This window comes from Chanos chanos, chromosome 8, assembly GCF_902362185.1.
Source record: "Chanos chanos chromosome 8, fChaCha1.1, whole genome shotgun sequence".
Taxonomy (NCBI): domain Eukaryota; kingdom Metazoa; phylum Chordata; class Actinopteri; order Gonorynchiformes; family Chanidae; genus Chanos; species Chanos chanos.
The window spans coordinates 38115022-38129126 of NC_044502.1; the positions used below are offsets into that span (position 1 = coordinate 38115022).

The following is a 14105-nucleotide window of genomic DNA, read 5'->3' on the forward strand; positions in this document are numbered from 1 at the left end:
CAGGGCAACATTATCATCATGAAGACATTTATGCCAGTCGGCCATGTGATGGTGACTGTTTGCTCTTTGCTTTGCATGGTCTCAGAGACGGATATGGGGCTCTACCTTGGAGATTGTCCTGCATCTGTGGAATGTCTCCTCTGGAGACAACTTGCACAACTTGACCTGCGAGGCTGAGAACAGAGCGGGGCCAGGAGAAGCTATGGTGCAGCTAAACATTGAATGTAAGTTCATATACGCACGTAATCAAGCCTAACACAGGGCTGGGTTATTTTCTGGATGAAATACTGGTATGTTACATAGGCTCTAATTACCTTGAGCCTGCAACATCTAAGCCTGTGACATCTGCTTGTGTAGTGTCACATTGTTACTTTATATCCAATTGATATATCACTGTTTATCAACAACTGTTAGGCAACTAAAGAGAAAAACAATGCTTGACGCTGCAGACAAATGTATGATCATCAAGGGACAGATAATGAATGTCAGGAAAATGGGATGATAACTGTCGTCAGATCTTATTAGTGCCCTGCTAATGGAGCTCTCCAACATAGTCCGGAAACATAATTGTCAGGATTGATTGACAGACAGTGAGTGTGTTAGCCGTGCTTATCTATCAGGATCGTCCCTGTGGTGGTTAGGCTTTCATTAACCGCCACTGCTTAATTACCCCTCAGATCAGCTGATTGGTTCCAGTGGTCCATCCTCAGAATGAAGTAGCTTTGTTCTGTGCAAAAGTGCTTTAGCTGCATCATCATCTGATCGATACATCTGCTAGATCATAGACAAAGTTGCATGGATCTGACAAAAATAGACCATTGCAGGGGTTTTTTTTTCCAATTTTAACTGATGACTGAATCTCTCTGATTAATGAATTCATTTCATTTAACTTACTAAAGTTCAAAGGCAGTTCTGAAACTGTTAACGTTTGGTCTAAGGCTGTGTAACCTTGTCAAAAGCAATCTTGCGACTGTGACATAAATGGCTTCATATTCCCCTTGCGAAGCACTTTCTTGAGGGCTGGGGTCATGGGTTAAGAGCAGTGGAATGGCCATAGAACAGTGACGGTGCTGTTTGCATCAGCAAGTTCTTCAATCTAAATGAACCATTTCCTGTATCTCATTGTCCACTGTGTTTCCAGGTATCTCTTGTGGTTAGGTCCCCTAAAAAGACAAGGATTCATTATTCATAGCAGGTCAACGGTAGCAGCAGTACAGATGGGGCACATCGATTCATGGAAAATTATGACACAAATACTCAGCACCAAAGCCGGGGCCTGATTCTATCGATTTTGGCTGTATTTGGCAAAGAGTTTCTATTAGACAACTGTCAAGAACATTATTTTAGAAATAAATGGAGCATCTCGAAAAAAGATCGTTTTTGTAAATATGCTATTTGATTGAGGTCTTCTCGATAGACCTGTATCATGAGCAGATGTGAAAAGCAGAATAGGGAGAGGGCACACAGTTCCTCATAAAACTGATACATAACAGCGCAGCCTCAGAAATAAGTCAACAGGCCATTATTTTAGCTCTACACACACTGCGTGAAGTAATTATTTCTTTTTGTCCTCGCGAAGAAATAGAAAACTGGATTAGCGTGGACTATTACAAAATGAACATGTGTGTAGGGGAACCTTGACTGTTCTGTTGCATCTCTAACACACTGGTCTTTTTATTTACAGTTGCCGTGAAAATCCTGTTTCTTAGGGAGGCAGAGCAGCAGCACCATTGGTGTTTCCCATTTGCTGTGGATGGCAATCCTGCTCCGAGCATCCGCTGGCTTTACAATTACACTGAGCTCAACGAGACAAATTACACCTATACGCAACTCATTCCAGATGCTGATGATGGCTCAGTGCAGCATGGATGCCTTTTCCTTGACAAACCCACCCACCTAAACAATGGCTTCTATACCCTCATTGTGAAGAATAAGCATGGTGCTGATAATGCCACAGCCACTGGCAAATTCATGGACAATCCTTTTGACCCCTTGGATCCAGAGGGTATCATCCCTGGTGAGTGATAACACTTGCAGAACATTTTGAGTGACAGAACCAGAAATGATGTTCTGGTATACAAATTGTTTCTGTTGCTTGTCTGATGGATACTTTACCAAGACCAAAATTCCAGTTCTAATGGAAAGTTCTTTCATTTCTCCAACATGCCAGTCCCTGGTGATCCAAGTAAGACATCTTTATATTCCTCTAAATCAACCCCCAAAGCCCCGAACAGTAAATTTAGAATTAAAGGGTAAAATGCTAAAAGAGTTGTAACGTATGATATTTACAATATAAAACAACACGGGGCTGATATAAACTGAAATAACTCAGAGCAAATTTTGATTGTGGTAAATTGTAAATATCTGTCATTTTATTCCATTGCGGAGAAATAGATCATTTTACTTTGCCACTTCCACAGTGCAGCTACAACATTGAAAAAAAAAAAACTTTTGTCTTTATGATTAACAAAATATATGAATTTCAGCATTTCCATCAAATCAACCCAAAAAGGACGTCACTGAGAACCTGGAGAGCAGGGTCTTTGGGGTAAGGAGAGGTTGCTAACTAAATGAACTTGAAAATGAACTGGATGTACACTTGAAGCTCTCAGACATCGCTCATTCTTCGTCTGCATTCACAGGTGTCTGTGGCTGTGGGTTTGGCCGTCTTTGCCTGTACCTTCCTCCTCATCATGGTTTTGGTCATCAATAAGTGCGGCCAACACTCCAAATTTGGTATTCACCGTAAGTTCAACAAATATTTCTTGCAGACGAACAACTAAACTGCAATGATGTGTTTACAGTCTTGTCTGCTTCCCTGGGAATTTCTATCTGTTTATTTATTTTGGAATGAACAAAATGTGATTGTATTTTCCTGTTGATGATAAGTGAGCATTCTGATAGCAACAGCCAAAAATGGGACAGACACTCTTTTCATCTTGGCAAGGGAACTGGCTCTTAATCTACAAGCTGAAGCTAACAAACAAAGCGGAAACCTTTTATGTTTTCCTTCTTATAGTCTGCCCGCTCTCAGCACATGATTAAATCCTTCAACACTGCAAGTAAAATGTATATATATTCATTAGGAAATCAAGCTACAAAACAAGTAATACTGTGAAACTTTTATCACCTTCCGTTTGGATTCTGAATTTGTTCTGCAGCTGCCAATATGTTCCTTTTATGTAAAGTTCAAGAGAGAGCATTTGTACGGTTTCCGCCAAGCTGCAACTTTGCACAGTATCAGCCTAACAGCTCAGGCAGAGTGCTGCCAGGTCTTAATTACAGCATGCAAAGTAAATAGCATCAGGAGCCACAGTCAGCGAGTGGGCCATTAAAGAAGACTGATGGGTTCAGTCTTTTCAGGTCCACTTGGACTCCTCTAAAAGTGGCTAAGTAGGCCTGATTGCTTCACTCCCCTCTTGCCTTCAATTCCCACTGTTGCTCCATTCTGACTGCTCTGGGCACTCTGTGGTTACATGCTGAGTAGGTTTTAAGATTTGGACTGGAACCTCAGCCTTTCGTACTTTCTGCTGACACTTAAATGATACGTTTCAAACATGCTCCTCACCATTTGTCAACTCTGGGATATGCTTGAGTAAGTGTTGACTATAGCCACCAGAACAAAAACCGTCAGTGACAATAAAAATAGCTAACTTCAAGATTTTTAACATTTTTTTTTTCGACAAAGCAATAGGCTGTTTCCCATCTCAGGTGGGGGTGGGTTGAAAGAATACGTACACTGAAAACATTAAATTTCTCTCTACAACAGCATGACTATACAAAGTTTGTGTAAGTGTATTTAAGGTCATTATAGCTCTTTTACACCTACCCTCATGTGTCTAATAAAGGTTCATCCGTTCTGGGCACAGAGGATGACCTTGCTGTATCACTCCGTTTCATGAACTTTGGAGGCAGTCCTCCTTCCTCAGATGATGGCACCTTGGATGCTGGACTGTCCAGTTTTGTGGAGAATCCTCAGTATTTCTGTGGCATTATCAAAGATAAGGACATGTGTAAGTGAGAAGACAACTCAGTTGATTTAATTTGATACAGATTTGATATGGTTAAGCATACAAAGCAAAAAGTATAGACGGGTGTTTACCAATATACCGATACACTTAGTGTTGAAATCATTACTGAAAATTCCTCTATACGGTCACCTTTGATGATGGTTTTATGAGATGCATCGTTCTGTGCTTGTAGGTGTGCAGCACATTAAGAGGCAGGACATTGTGCTGAAGTGGGAGCTGGGAGAGGGAGCCTTTGGAAAAGTTTATCTGGCAGAATGCGCCAACCTCTGTCCAGACACTGACAAGATGCTGGTGGCCATCAAGGTAGTTGGTCTCCTAATTTGTGGTGAAGACACATTAGATCATGAATGGATGACATCAGTTAACCCATATATGTCCAAAGATCACTCTTGCATTTCTGATGGGTTATTTGTTCTTGTTATGATAAATTTGGTCATATACTTCATAGAACTTCTACCAAACCATAGACATATGCTAAAATACCGAAGTGGCTTTTGTTTGTGTCTGTTTATCTAATGCTAGACTCTGAAGGATGCCAATGAGTCCACTCGGCAGGACTTCCAGCGTGAGGCAGAGCTTCTAACAGTACTACAGCATGAGCATATTGTGCGTTTCTATGGTGTCTGCACTGATGGAGAACCACTGGCCATGGTGTTTGAGTACATGAAACATGGTGACCTCAACCGCTTCCTCAGGTCAGTCCTACCCACAGATCTAATTGAACCAATCCTGGGCCTGCCTGCTCTCAGAATGGTGGAGTGGAGTGTGGTGGTCACTTTTACAAAGTGGTCAATTACAGAGTTGTGGGAGTAAGGTCTTCTAACCTTAGATACTGGTTGGTTGGCCACTGAAATAACCACAAGATTAAGAGAGATTTCTTAATGATGTATGATTCTTAATGCCTAAGCTCTTGAGACCTGTTACCTGCCCGCTCAATGGAATTGAGGTTTGAAGTGTCAAGCGAAACATCTTTTTTTTCCTCAGGAGAAAAGGCTTCTTTTTATATAATACAACACCCTTTTTATCTCAGTTGAAGCTTATTTTGACATATAGTGCCAATGAAAAATTGTAGTTATTAAGACAAAAAGACTTTCAGCAAGTTTTACAAAGACTTGCACACATTGTGAGCTGCAGACACTGAAAAGTACAAAAATGGGTTATTTTTGCAGTAACGATGGCCTCCACATTGACACAAAAGAGCAATTTAGAGACCAATTCAAAAGAACTTACATGCCTAACATATACAATAGTTTTGACTGTTAAAATAAACAAATGGCACCTGCTCACATTCTTCAACACTTAAGCATATACCTGCGGCATAATCTTGAAAGTGCATCCTCACAAAGTCTTTATCAAGATGCAAAGTCCTCTAATAGGACAAGTGTATTAAGAAAAGAGTGGTTAGCTTGACCATATGTCCATCCAAGATTAGCCTGACAGACATATCCATTGCGTGGAGCCTGTGTGTGCCAGGTGTTGGCGAAGCCAGATTGGGAATAGGGACAGTGTATGCTCATGGGGAACTGAAAATCACATTTTCAGGAGACAAAGTAGGGATGTGGCTCCAGTCACAGTTGCAGCTGCCTCCTCCCTGCCACCTGCCTACTAAACTAATAGTGATAACATACAGAACCTCATGAACAGTAAGTAAGTAGATAGGCATACGCATGAGGATGAATGGCGACATGTCAGCAGTGAAGTGCTCGTTCGAGACTGACGATGTGGCAGGGGTCTTTACAAAAGTCAAAGCCTGCTTGAAGACAAAAGCAGAGATAATTCCAAAACTTATTATGTTGTCACAGATTAATGGAAAGTTTATTACGAGTTTCATGTTGCATATGTTCGCCATAATGATCCAATTGACTTTTTGTGCGATGATTCAAGGCAGAATACCCTAATCTGCTAAATATTGACTACATGAATTTCAGAATGTTTTCATGCATGACAGTCATGGGCCTGTGCAGACGTGCAGGGTAATACTATCCCTAAAATCCGATTACGTGGAGATATACTGTTGGCCTCAAAATAGCGTAATTTACCATTTTGCTCTTTGTACTCAAAGAGACACCCCAAGAGATCTGGAGATGCTGGAACCGTCCGTGATGGTTTTCCTGTGTTAGCGTCTGGTGGTTAGTTATAGCCATGGTGACCTTTGACCCTTAAACCCATATCAACCAGGGCTCATGGTCCAGATGCACGGATCCTGGATGAGATGAAGATGCCACCTATGGGTCAGCTCACTCTGCCTCAGATGCTCCACATCGCAGCCCAGATTGCCTCAGGCATGGTCTACTTGGCTTCACTCCACTTTGTGCACAGAGACCTGGCCACAAGGAACTGTTTGGTCGGAGAAGGCCTTGTGGTGAAGATTGGTGACTTTGGAATGTCAAGAGACATCTACAGTACAGACTACTACAGGGTTAGTTCCATCATTTAGAGAGCATCTATGCTTATGTGCACAGTAGTGAATTTGCTTATTGTTTTTTTGTTTTTTTTTTTGTTTTTTTTTTTTAAGATGACATTACCTAAAATCAATTTAGAATGTTTTCCACTTCATCAAAAGTGAAAATGCTACCAGTACTTTTAATTGTCTGCTGTGAGGTATTTACTGTGCATTTAGGGAGGATCTCATTAAACTAAAGCCACAGACTCTCAGTTTGGTATGCTTCACTAATTCGATGTAACTTTAAGCTGAATATCATTTTCATGCTTTATTCCTGCTCTGAATGCAAGTTTAGCAATTACGTCCAAACATTCTTGTTGTCCTCATCTAAATGCATGACCACTGTGAAAACAATATCGCCTTCTCTCCCTGCTATCTTCTCTCCCTGCTGCAACACTGCTAGGTTGGTGGCCGGACCATGCTGCCCATTCGCTGGATGCCACCAGAAAGCATCATGTACAGGAAGTTCACCACAGAGAGTGATATCTGGAGTTTTGGTGTGGTGCTCTGGGAAATATTCACCTATGGCAAACAGCCCTGGTACCAACTCTCCAATAGTGAGGTACACTCTCAATCTAGTCATAAAGACGTGAATATTTTTGTAATATGAAGATAAAAAGGAGACTAGAGTTTCTAAATAAGTTCGAACAAAAGGGAGTAGTGCACAGGCATTCATATTTACACATTTTACACACAGCAATGTGTAAAAAAAAACAAAAAAACAACTATGGGTGAGATCAGTCGGAGCACTTAGGCATTTACGATACGGTGAGATCAATAAGTTTGCAGGCACCATGAGTGATCCAGACTTTTCAGATTAAGCACCATGAAGTGGACTCCGGTGTGACCACAACTGTATCATTATGGAAGAGTGGCCTCTCTTCTTTCAAGAGGGGGGTAGATCACTTTTCTCATCTACTCGATTCTAATCTGATCAGACCTCATCTTCGCCCTAGGCCGACGTTGTTTAACCTTGTTAACCTAATCCTTCTTGGCCTCTGATGGACACAGCTAATTACAGAGCGCCTAATTACATGGGCATAGACGGATCGCCAGTGACACTCCATCTGGGCCTTAGATAGGGTGCCAGACATTTAGAAGGGTCAATGCAAATCTTTATTAATTTCTTGCAATGATTGAAAGCCAATTCCAGTGTGATGTAGCCTTGTACTGACAGCATCCTCAATTCATTTGATTAAACAAGAATGAATGCTTCAAGGGGGACATTGGTTCCTTAAATGGTGACATGGGATTGACATAACAGATAAAGTCAGTGGTCATAGGAAACTCAAGTGACTGATGTAAAAGCCCATTATATGTAAATACTTCTATACTGGTGGGAAAAACACAAAAAATGCAGTCAGCATATTGCACACAACAAGTATAACTCAATTTCATGCAAAATGGCTCTCACTGAACGGCCAGCTAAAATTGGAAACATGTCATTACCATGTGATTGTTGCATAGACAAGCTCAGTAACTCAGCCAGTCAAGCTAAGGTTCAGAGATGTGATATCACTCGGACTTGACAAGCATCGTTAGCTCTAACCTCAGAGTATAATATTTGATCTGTAATGTGGTAACACGGTCAAGTCCATCCCAATATTGATTTATTGATTATATTTGCATTAATGGGGAAGTAGAAAAACTGAATTGGTTGTCTGTAAGACCAACAGCAGACTTGCAGCAAAAATATTAAACACCCTATCCCCAAATAATGCCACAGGACCAGTGAAAAGGCTTAGGACATCATCACTAATATCATGCATACTTCTAAGTCACTTTTGTCTGACTTAATTTGTCTTCCGATTTCCCTGTGCCAAAAAGGCAATAGAGTGCATTACGCAAGGTCGGGAGCTGGAGCGACCGCGCACCTGTCCGAAAGAGGTACACCTGCTGATGCAAGGCTGCTGGCAGCGGGAACCTCAGCAGAGGCTTGTCATAAAGGACATCTACAATCGCCTGGTAGCCCTCGTCAAGAACCCTCCGGTTTACTTGGACATCCTGGAGTAGTGCCAGCCTGTTTGAGGAGTGGCCAAAGAAGAAGGGCAGGGAACAGGTGAGGGTTTTAGAGAAAAAAAAGGGAGGAAGCGTTGGTGGGTGGGTCGTGTCAAAAGCACTGCATTTCAAGTCCAAAGTACGAATCGTGTAAACATATCTTTTGTTTGTGTTGATATTGATGTTGCCTCCATCTTACTACGCCCTGCTCCATCACTACTCCTCGGGGAGGAGACAGACTCTTGTGAAAACGTATAAGTGACTAAGGATTTGTCAGGTTTTATTGTTTAAATGGAGAACTGTTTAGACAGTACAGGATTGGGCATAATGGGCGTGGTTCAAGATATATTAAATCTACTCATTAAGACTACGGAAAGCCAAAAGAACTTTGTTTCATTATGAATATCTATTTATAGAAATGTGCTTTTTTAATCATACAATCACTCTCATTTCTCACATCCGGTCGTTTGTTTCAAAATCAGTCCACTCCAGTCACCTGTAGTTTTGTGATTTAACATTGGAAAGATTATATCTTATGTGAATTCTCTGATTCATACTTCTGGAAATGATGTAGCAGAAAATACATGGCTTAAGTCAAATAGCAGTGTTTAACATCTGCAAAACTGATTGCACTAATTCAAAGTTCTTTTTCATTTGCTTTGTCTTGCGGTTATGGGTGACCACATACTAGTCAAATATAGTTATGACGAGTGATCTGTTCGCATGCATTAAATGTCTCCTGTTCTCTTCAGCATCATTTAATGCTAAATAGACATGCCCTAAATAGGCATCCTCTTGGCAATGATATTAAATGTGATGCCTTTGCTCTCAGTCTTGCTTTATGCATGATCAGAGAACAGCAAAACATTTTACAAAGTGTCCACCTGTCCATCAGAAATCAAAATGAGAAATGATTTGGAGCAGTAAGAAAGAAAAAAAAAACTCAACGTGACGAAACTAAAACTGAAGGAGTGTACAGTGCCATGTACATAATATACATATTAAGTCGATGCCATTCCTTCCCTGTGTGTTGCTGTGAGAAACTGTTTTCTATGAAGCCTGTTCCTGACAGTTGATAATCTAGCATATTTCCCTCTCTTTTCAGTTATTTTATCAGAAAAGCTAAAACTACTAATCCTTGTGCACAAAATAACTACATAAATAAATAAATAAATAAATAAATCCTAAAATTAGCTTTTCAGCAAATGGAATGGGTCAGTGAGCACTCATATGGATGTTTTTTCTTATTATTTTATTTTAATGAATGCCTCTTCAGAATCCAGCCATTTTCAGCATTTGCTTTGAGGAATGATGTTTGCAGAGACATCAAGAACAATTTATGTTGATACATGCCTATTGTTCATCAAAATAAATGCTGAAAAATAATGCATTTATTTAAAAAAAAAAATATCCACATGAGATTGAAGCTTGTTTTTTTATTTTTGGAGAATTTTTTTAAGCGTGGACAAGAGAAAATGCATTCAGCATTTCATTCTAAAAACTGCTGAACTACATTACAGACTACACACATAAACAATAGAGCAGTACATTTTAATAAGCTGGTCATCCTGCAAAATATTAAACTCATTGGAGATGTATCTAGTTGCCATTACAATGTATTTTGGTTGAAATCAAAATTGAATTGACTGAAAGTGAATTATTTCAGGGCAACCATGTAACTGCCGAACTGAGTGTTTGTACATTTGTGAATGATGAAAATGTGAGTGTGAATATTTTACAATATTCAGTTGCTACTGGTTTGAGTTTGGTTGAACATATATTCACGGATCGATGTTAAATTCCTTACAACATCACTCAAAGCTATCATTTGTAATTATTGTATAAATAAACTCCATACTTTGAAAAAAAACCCAAATGTGTCAGTATTGCATAGCAGTTACTGAACCTGACCTTCATAGAACTTCTCTGTTTACTGTTTTGAACATCGTAATTATTATGACCTGAAAATTAGGGTGTCAAAAATATCTATCCACGGCTCTTTTTCCAACACCATTTGTGAAAAAATGAGCTTATATCCCATGATGACCTGTGCAACTGCGTATTCACAGCATAGCACATGTCATCAAAGCACCAAAACATTTCAGAAATAGCTGAATAGAAGATTCTGTCCATATGCATCAGCTGCCTCTCACTTAACATTAATGTCACTTCCCACTCAACTGGCTCAATGTTTGTTTGTTTTTTTCCACGCGTAAGCCATATTTGTTTAAAGGGTAAAGTAAGGCTAGCCTATAGTATTTTCAATAGTACTAGCTCTAAAAAAAGAAAAAATATATATATAGCCAGTTTCAATAAGTAATGGGTCTAAATGATAAAAGACAACCAAGCAATACAGATGAAACTAAATTTAAATTGCTACCATCAAAACTAATACACAAGATCACTTTGACAGTCAAGTCACCAAAAATGTTACAATGTTTCTCGGAGTAAGCTCCTCTTTTGTCTCTTGCCAGTCTAGATAAGCGATACAAAAAATCTACTGATAGCCTCTTGGTAACCTAACCTCCATAAATGGTAGAGAGACTGTGTTGAGAATTTGTTGTATATCTACAGAGATAATGAAAAGAAACTGATGACAGGTTTTCTTATTTTGATAGATGAATGTTGCATGGACCCAACATGTGTGTGATCATCTGATGATTTTAAGCTTCCCTTTTACAATTACGTCCTTACACTGACATCAGAGTAAGTAAGGATATACTCCATGTGCTTTCCTGATAGATGTATGAAATGCATTGAATCTTTATGTAACTATTGCATGCAATTTGTAAAGTGTGGAGCTACGGCAGTCAGACTGTCAAATAAAATGTTAATTAAAAAAATACAGTAAAAATGAACAGGACTGTGAAGAAAGATAAAATTATGAATGGACTGTATAAGATGCATAATTAGTGAAGGAATCCATAAAATAACCTGCTCATTTTCAATTGTCAAAACAAAGCAGTAGTCTGAGCATAAGTGCTCTGGCTTTTGAAATGATCATCACAGAAAGCAACATGAAAAGAAAATTAAAAAATTGCAGTGATGACAAGATGATTATGAGAAAAAGAGTGATCTGTAAGTGGCAACCAGATGGAGGGAGGTGACTGGCTCTCAGATGAAAGTAACAGATGGGAGTGAAGTTGAGATCATAATACAACTGCTCCAACACCAGATAAACACACACACACACACACGAAAGCTCAACAGGTCACCCGGTCAAAACACAAGGTATTAAAAAGTGGGAAAAGTGTCATCTTGTAATTGTGTGTTGTTTTCTGTGCTGTATAACAGATACTTGATGCTTCACTGTGACATTTCCATTTCTTCTCATTTCAAAAGCAAAAACATTTATCCTCAAATTACTGTTTTGGCAATTCAAAATGAGCAGGTAATTCCTTAATGTGCCACAGGAAATTAATTTTATAGTTTCATTTTCTTTGGGAAAGGGTGAAATTTCAGTAAAATACAGCCCCTATGACTAAAAATCATATCTGGAAATTATACACATGAATATCTGAGTATGAAAAAAGCCAATGAAAGAAGACTCCAGTGAATATTTATTGTTGTTTTCAAGTATGAGGATTCAAATCCTCTCTGTCTCTTCTATCACCAATTACCCTGATGGGAATTATCTGGAAAGATTAGAAGAGGGGAAAAATCTTATCTCACCGGTCATCTCAGAGAAACACAAACAACATCAAGTTCACAGAAACAAACAGACTCTCTCCTCCTCACTCAACATATTGAGCCCCCTGGGAGCCGTAATGGATTCTGAGTAATGCTATCGCTTGCTCAAAGCTTCTCTCTGTGGTGCTTAAACTGTACTCTCAGGGGCCACCAATGTCTGGCCCACTATTTCATTTCACCCCTTTTCAGGCAATGGAAGACCCCCCCCCCCCACACACACACACACACACACACACACCCTCCACCAACCTTCAACTGCAATTCCCATCACATATACAGATGCACCTGTAATGTCACATGCGCCAGAAAACACTGTTACTTGTCTGTGTTCAACAAGCTATCTCAAATGATCTCTGTGTGCAATCAACTTTCAGTCAAAGTATACCATGTTTAATGATCTATTTTAATACTCGATGGCCATTAATACTATTCATACTAAATGTTTAATAATCTATAATCATTAGTATCATAAATATCTCTGACATTGCTATTATGTTGCATCATGGTTAAACGGGCACATGATGTGTGTTCCAATTTCTTTTTTTTCTTTTTTTTCCGCATTGCAATACAGCAAAGAAAAATTATGATGAAAGACTACAAATAATACGGGTTACAATTACACTGTTCATTCCTTAGTTTAATGTCTGGATGACAGATATCCCAGTGGTTAAACATGACAGATGTATACTTTAACTGAACATTAAGTGGGTACAAAGTTTATGATGTCCCTTCTCCCTCTCCTCCCAACTAAACCAAAATGCCCTTAATCCCTTATGAAATGAATGTTGTGCAATTCTGCCCCCTTTTGACTGCAGCGTTACAGCGCTTGTAAATTAAACTGGTTTTATTTCACCAGCTCCGCAATGATACTCATACAATTTCACAACGACTCCAGTGCGTCTATCCGAAGCACAATATTCGTGAATAACTTAAAATCTGTAATTTTCTGTGTGTTAGTTTTAAACGATTTTGACGTGAGTCACCTTCCTTGGTCAATGCCATGTCAAACTGACCTGCATGACTGCCTGCTTTCAGAAAAATTGCAGGTCTATGTCAAGTTTCCCAACAAGCACATGCATGAAATGGCCTACGCAGATTAGCAGAACGGTAGCGTAGGTTATGGGGCGCGCGACCATCAGAATGCAGCCGATGAGTGATTACCTTTTAGTCTTCATCCGATTCCGAGTCGCATATGCACCAAGACCGTTAGTGCAATGACATATCAGAGTACACTCCGAACCTCACTCGAGTAGTCAATTTATTTATTACCTTTCACGAGGCACCATATTACTGCGCTGCTTTTATCATCCAAGGCCGTGAAAAAAGACACCAAAGATGAGTTTAAATTTGGATAGGTTTATTTTGAGGGATATAACAGCGATTATTAAATGTGTTTCTTAAAGATTGTGACAGTTAAAAGAAACGTAGAATGGATAGACCTATGCAACAGATCTTCTATAAATTATTTAACTTTGTAGAACCGCCTAATGATATGGTTAGCAATCATCAAGAGGGAAAGTTCACCCTTTAAAAAACTGGGTTCATTACAACTACAAAACTGGGTTTATTCCACTGTAAAATAAGCGACACAATTTTTTTCCGATGCGTTACTTCGGTCGACTATTATTTACCGAATGTTTTATTTATATTTTGATGTCCAATAATACATTATTTTCGTGGTAGGTCGGAGATATACGTTCAAATCCGTTCAAATCCTGATGTAAAGACGAATAGTGAGAGACGTTGATATACTGAGCCCACTGTCAAAAAGGGTGAACATCCCTTTTCAGGGAAAACGAAATTAAGTGCCCATTGCCTCTTCATAAGGAAAACCATCCCAAGTTCTGCATCTTCTTGCATTCTTTCAATTAAATGACCTTTTACTGGAAATTCATCAACATCCTTCAACACAACCTCTTACAGAGTTTAATGTTCCACTTAGG

General features: G+C 39.3%; 1 protein-coding gene across 1 annotated transcript in view; it reads left to right on the forward strand.

Moving 5' to 3' along the window:
• Positions 1-8511, forward strand: part of ntrk1 (neurotrophic tyrosine kinase, receptor, type 1) — a 17959-nt gene extending 9448 nt beyond the window's left edge. Inside the window, exons 7-16 of the mRNA XM_030781376.1 lie at positions 86-224; positions 1685-2017; positions 2487-2548; positions 2643-2745; positions 3849-4013; positions 4204-4334; positions 4554-4726; positions 6210-6450; positions 6878-7036; positions 8302-8511. Of these exons, the coding sequence (XP_030637236.1) occupies positions 86-224; positions 1685-2017; positions 2487-2548; positions 2643-2745; positions 3849-4013; positions 4204-4334; positions 4554-4726; positions 6210-6450; positions 6878-7036; positions 8302-8487 (1692 nt within the window). The 3' untranslated portion in view covers positions 8488-8511. The remainder of the gene's footprint in view (positions 1-85; positions 225-1684; positions 2018-2486; positions 2549-2642; positions 2746-3848; positions 4014-4203; positions 4335-4553; positions 4727-6209; positions 6451-6877; positions 7037-8301) is intronic.
• Positions 8512-14105: the final 5594 nt, after the last annotated feature.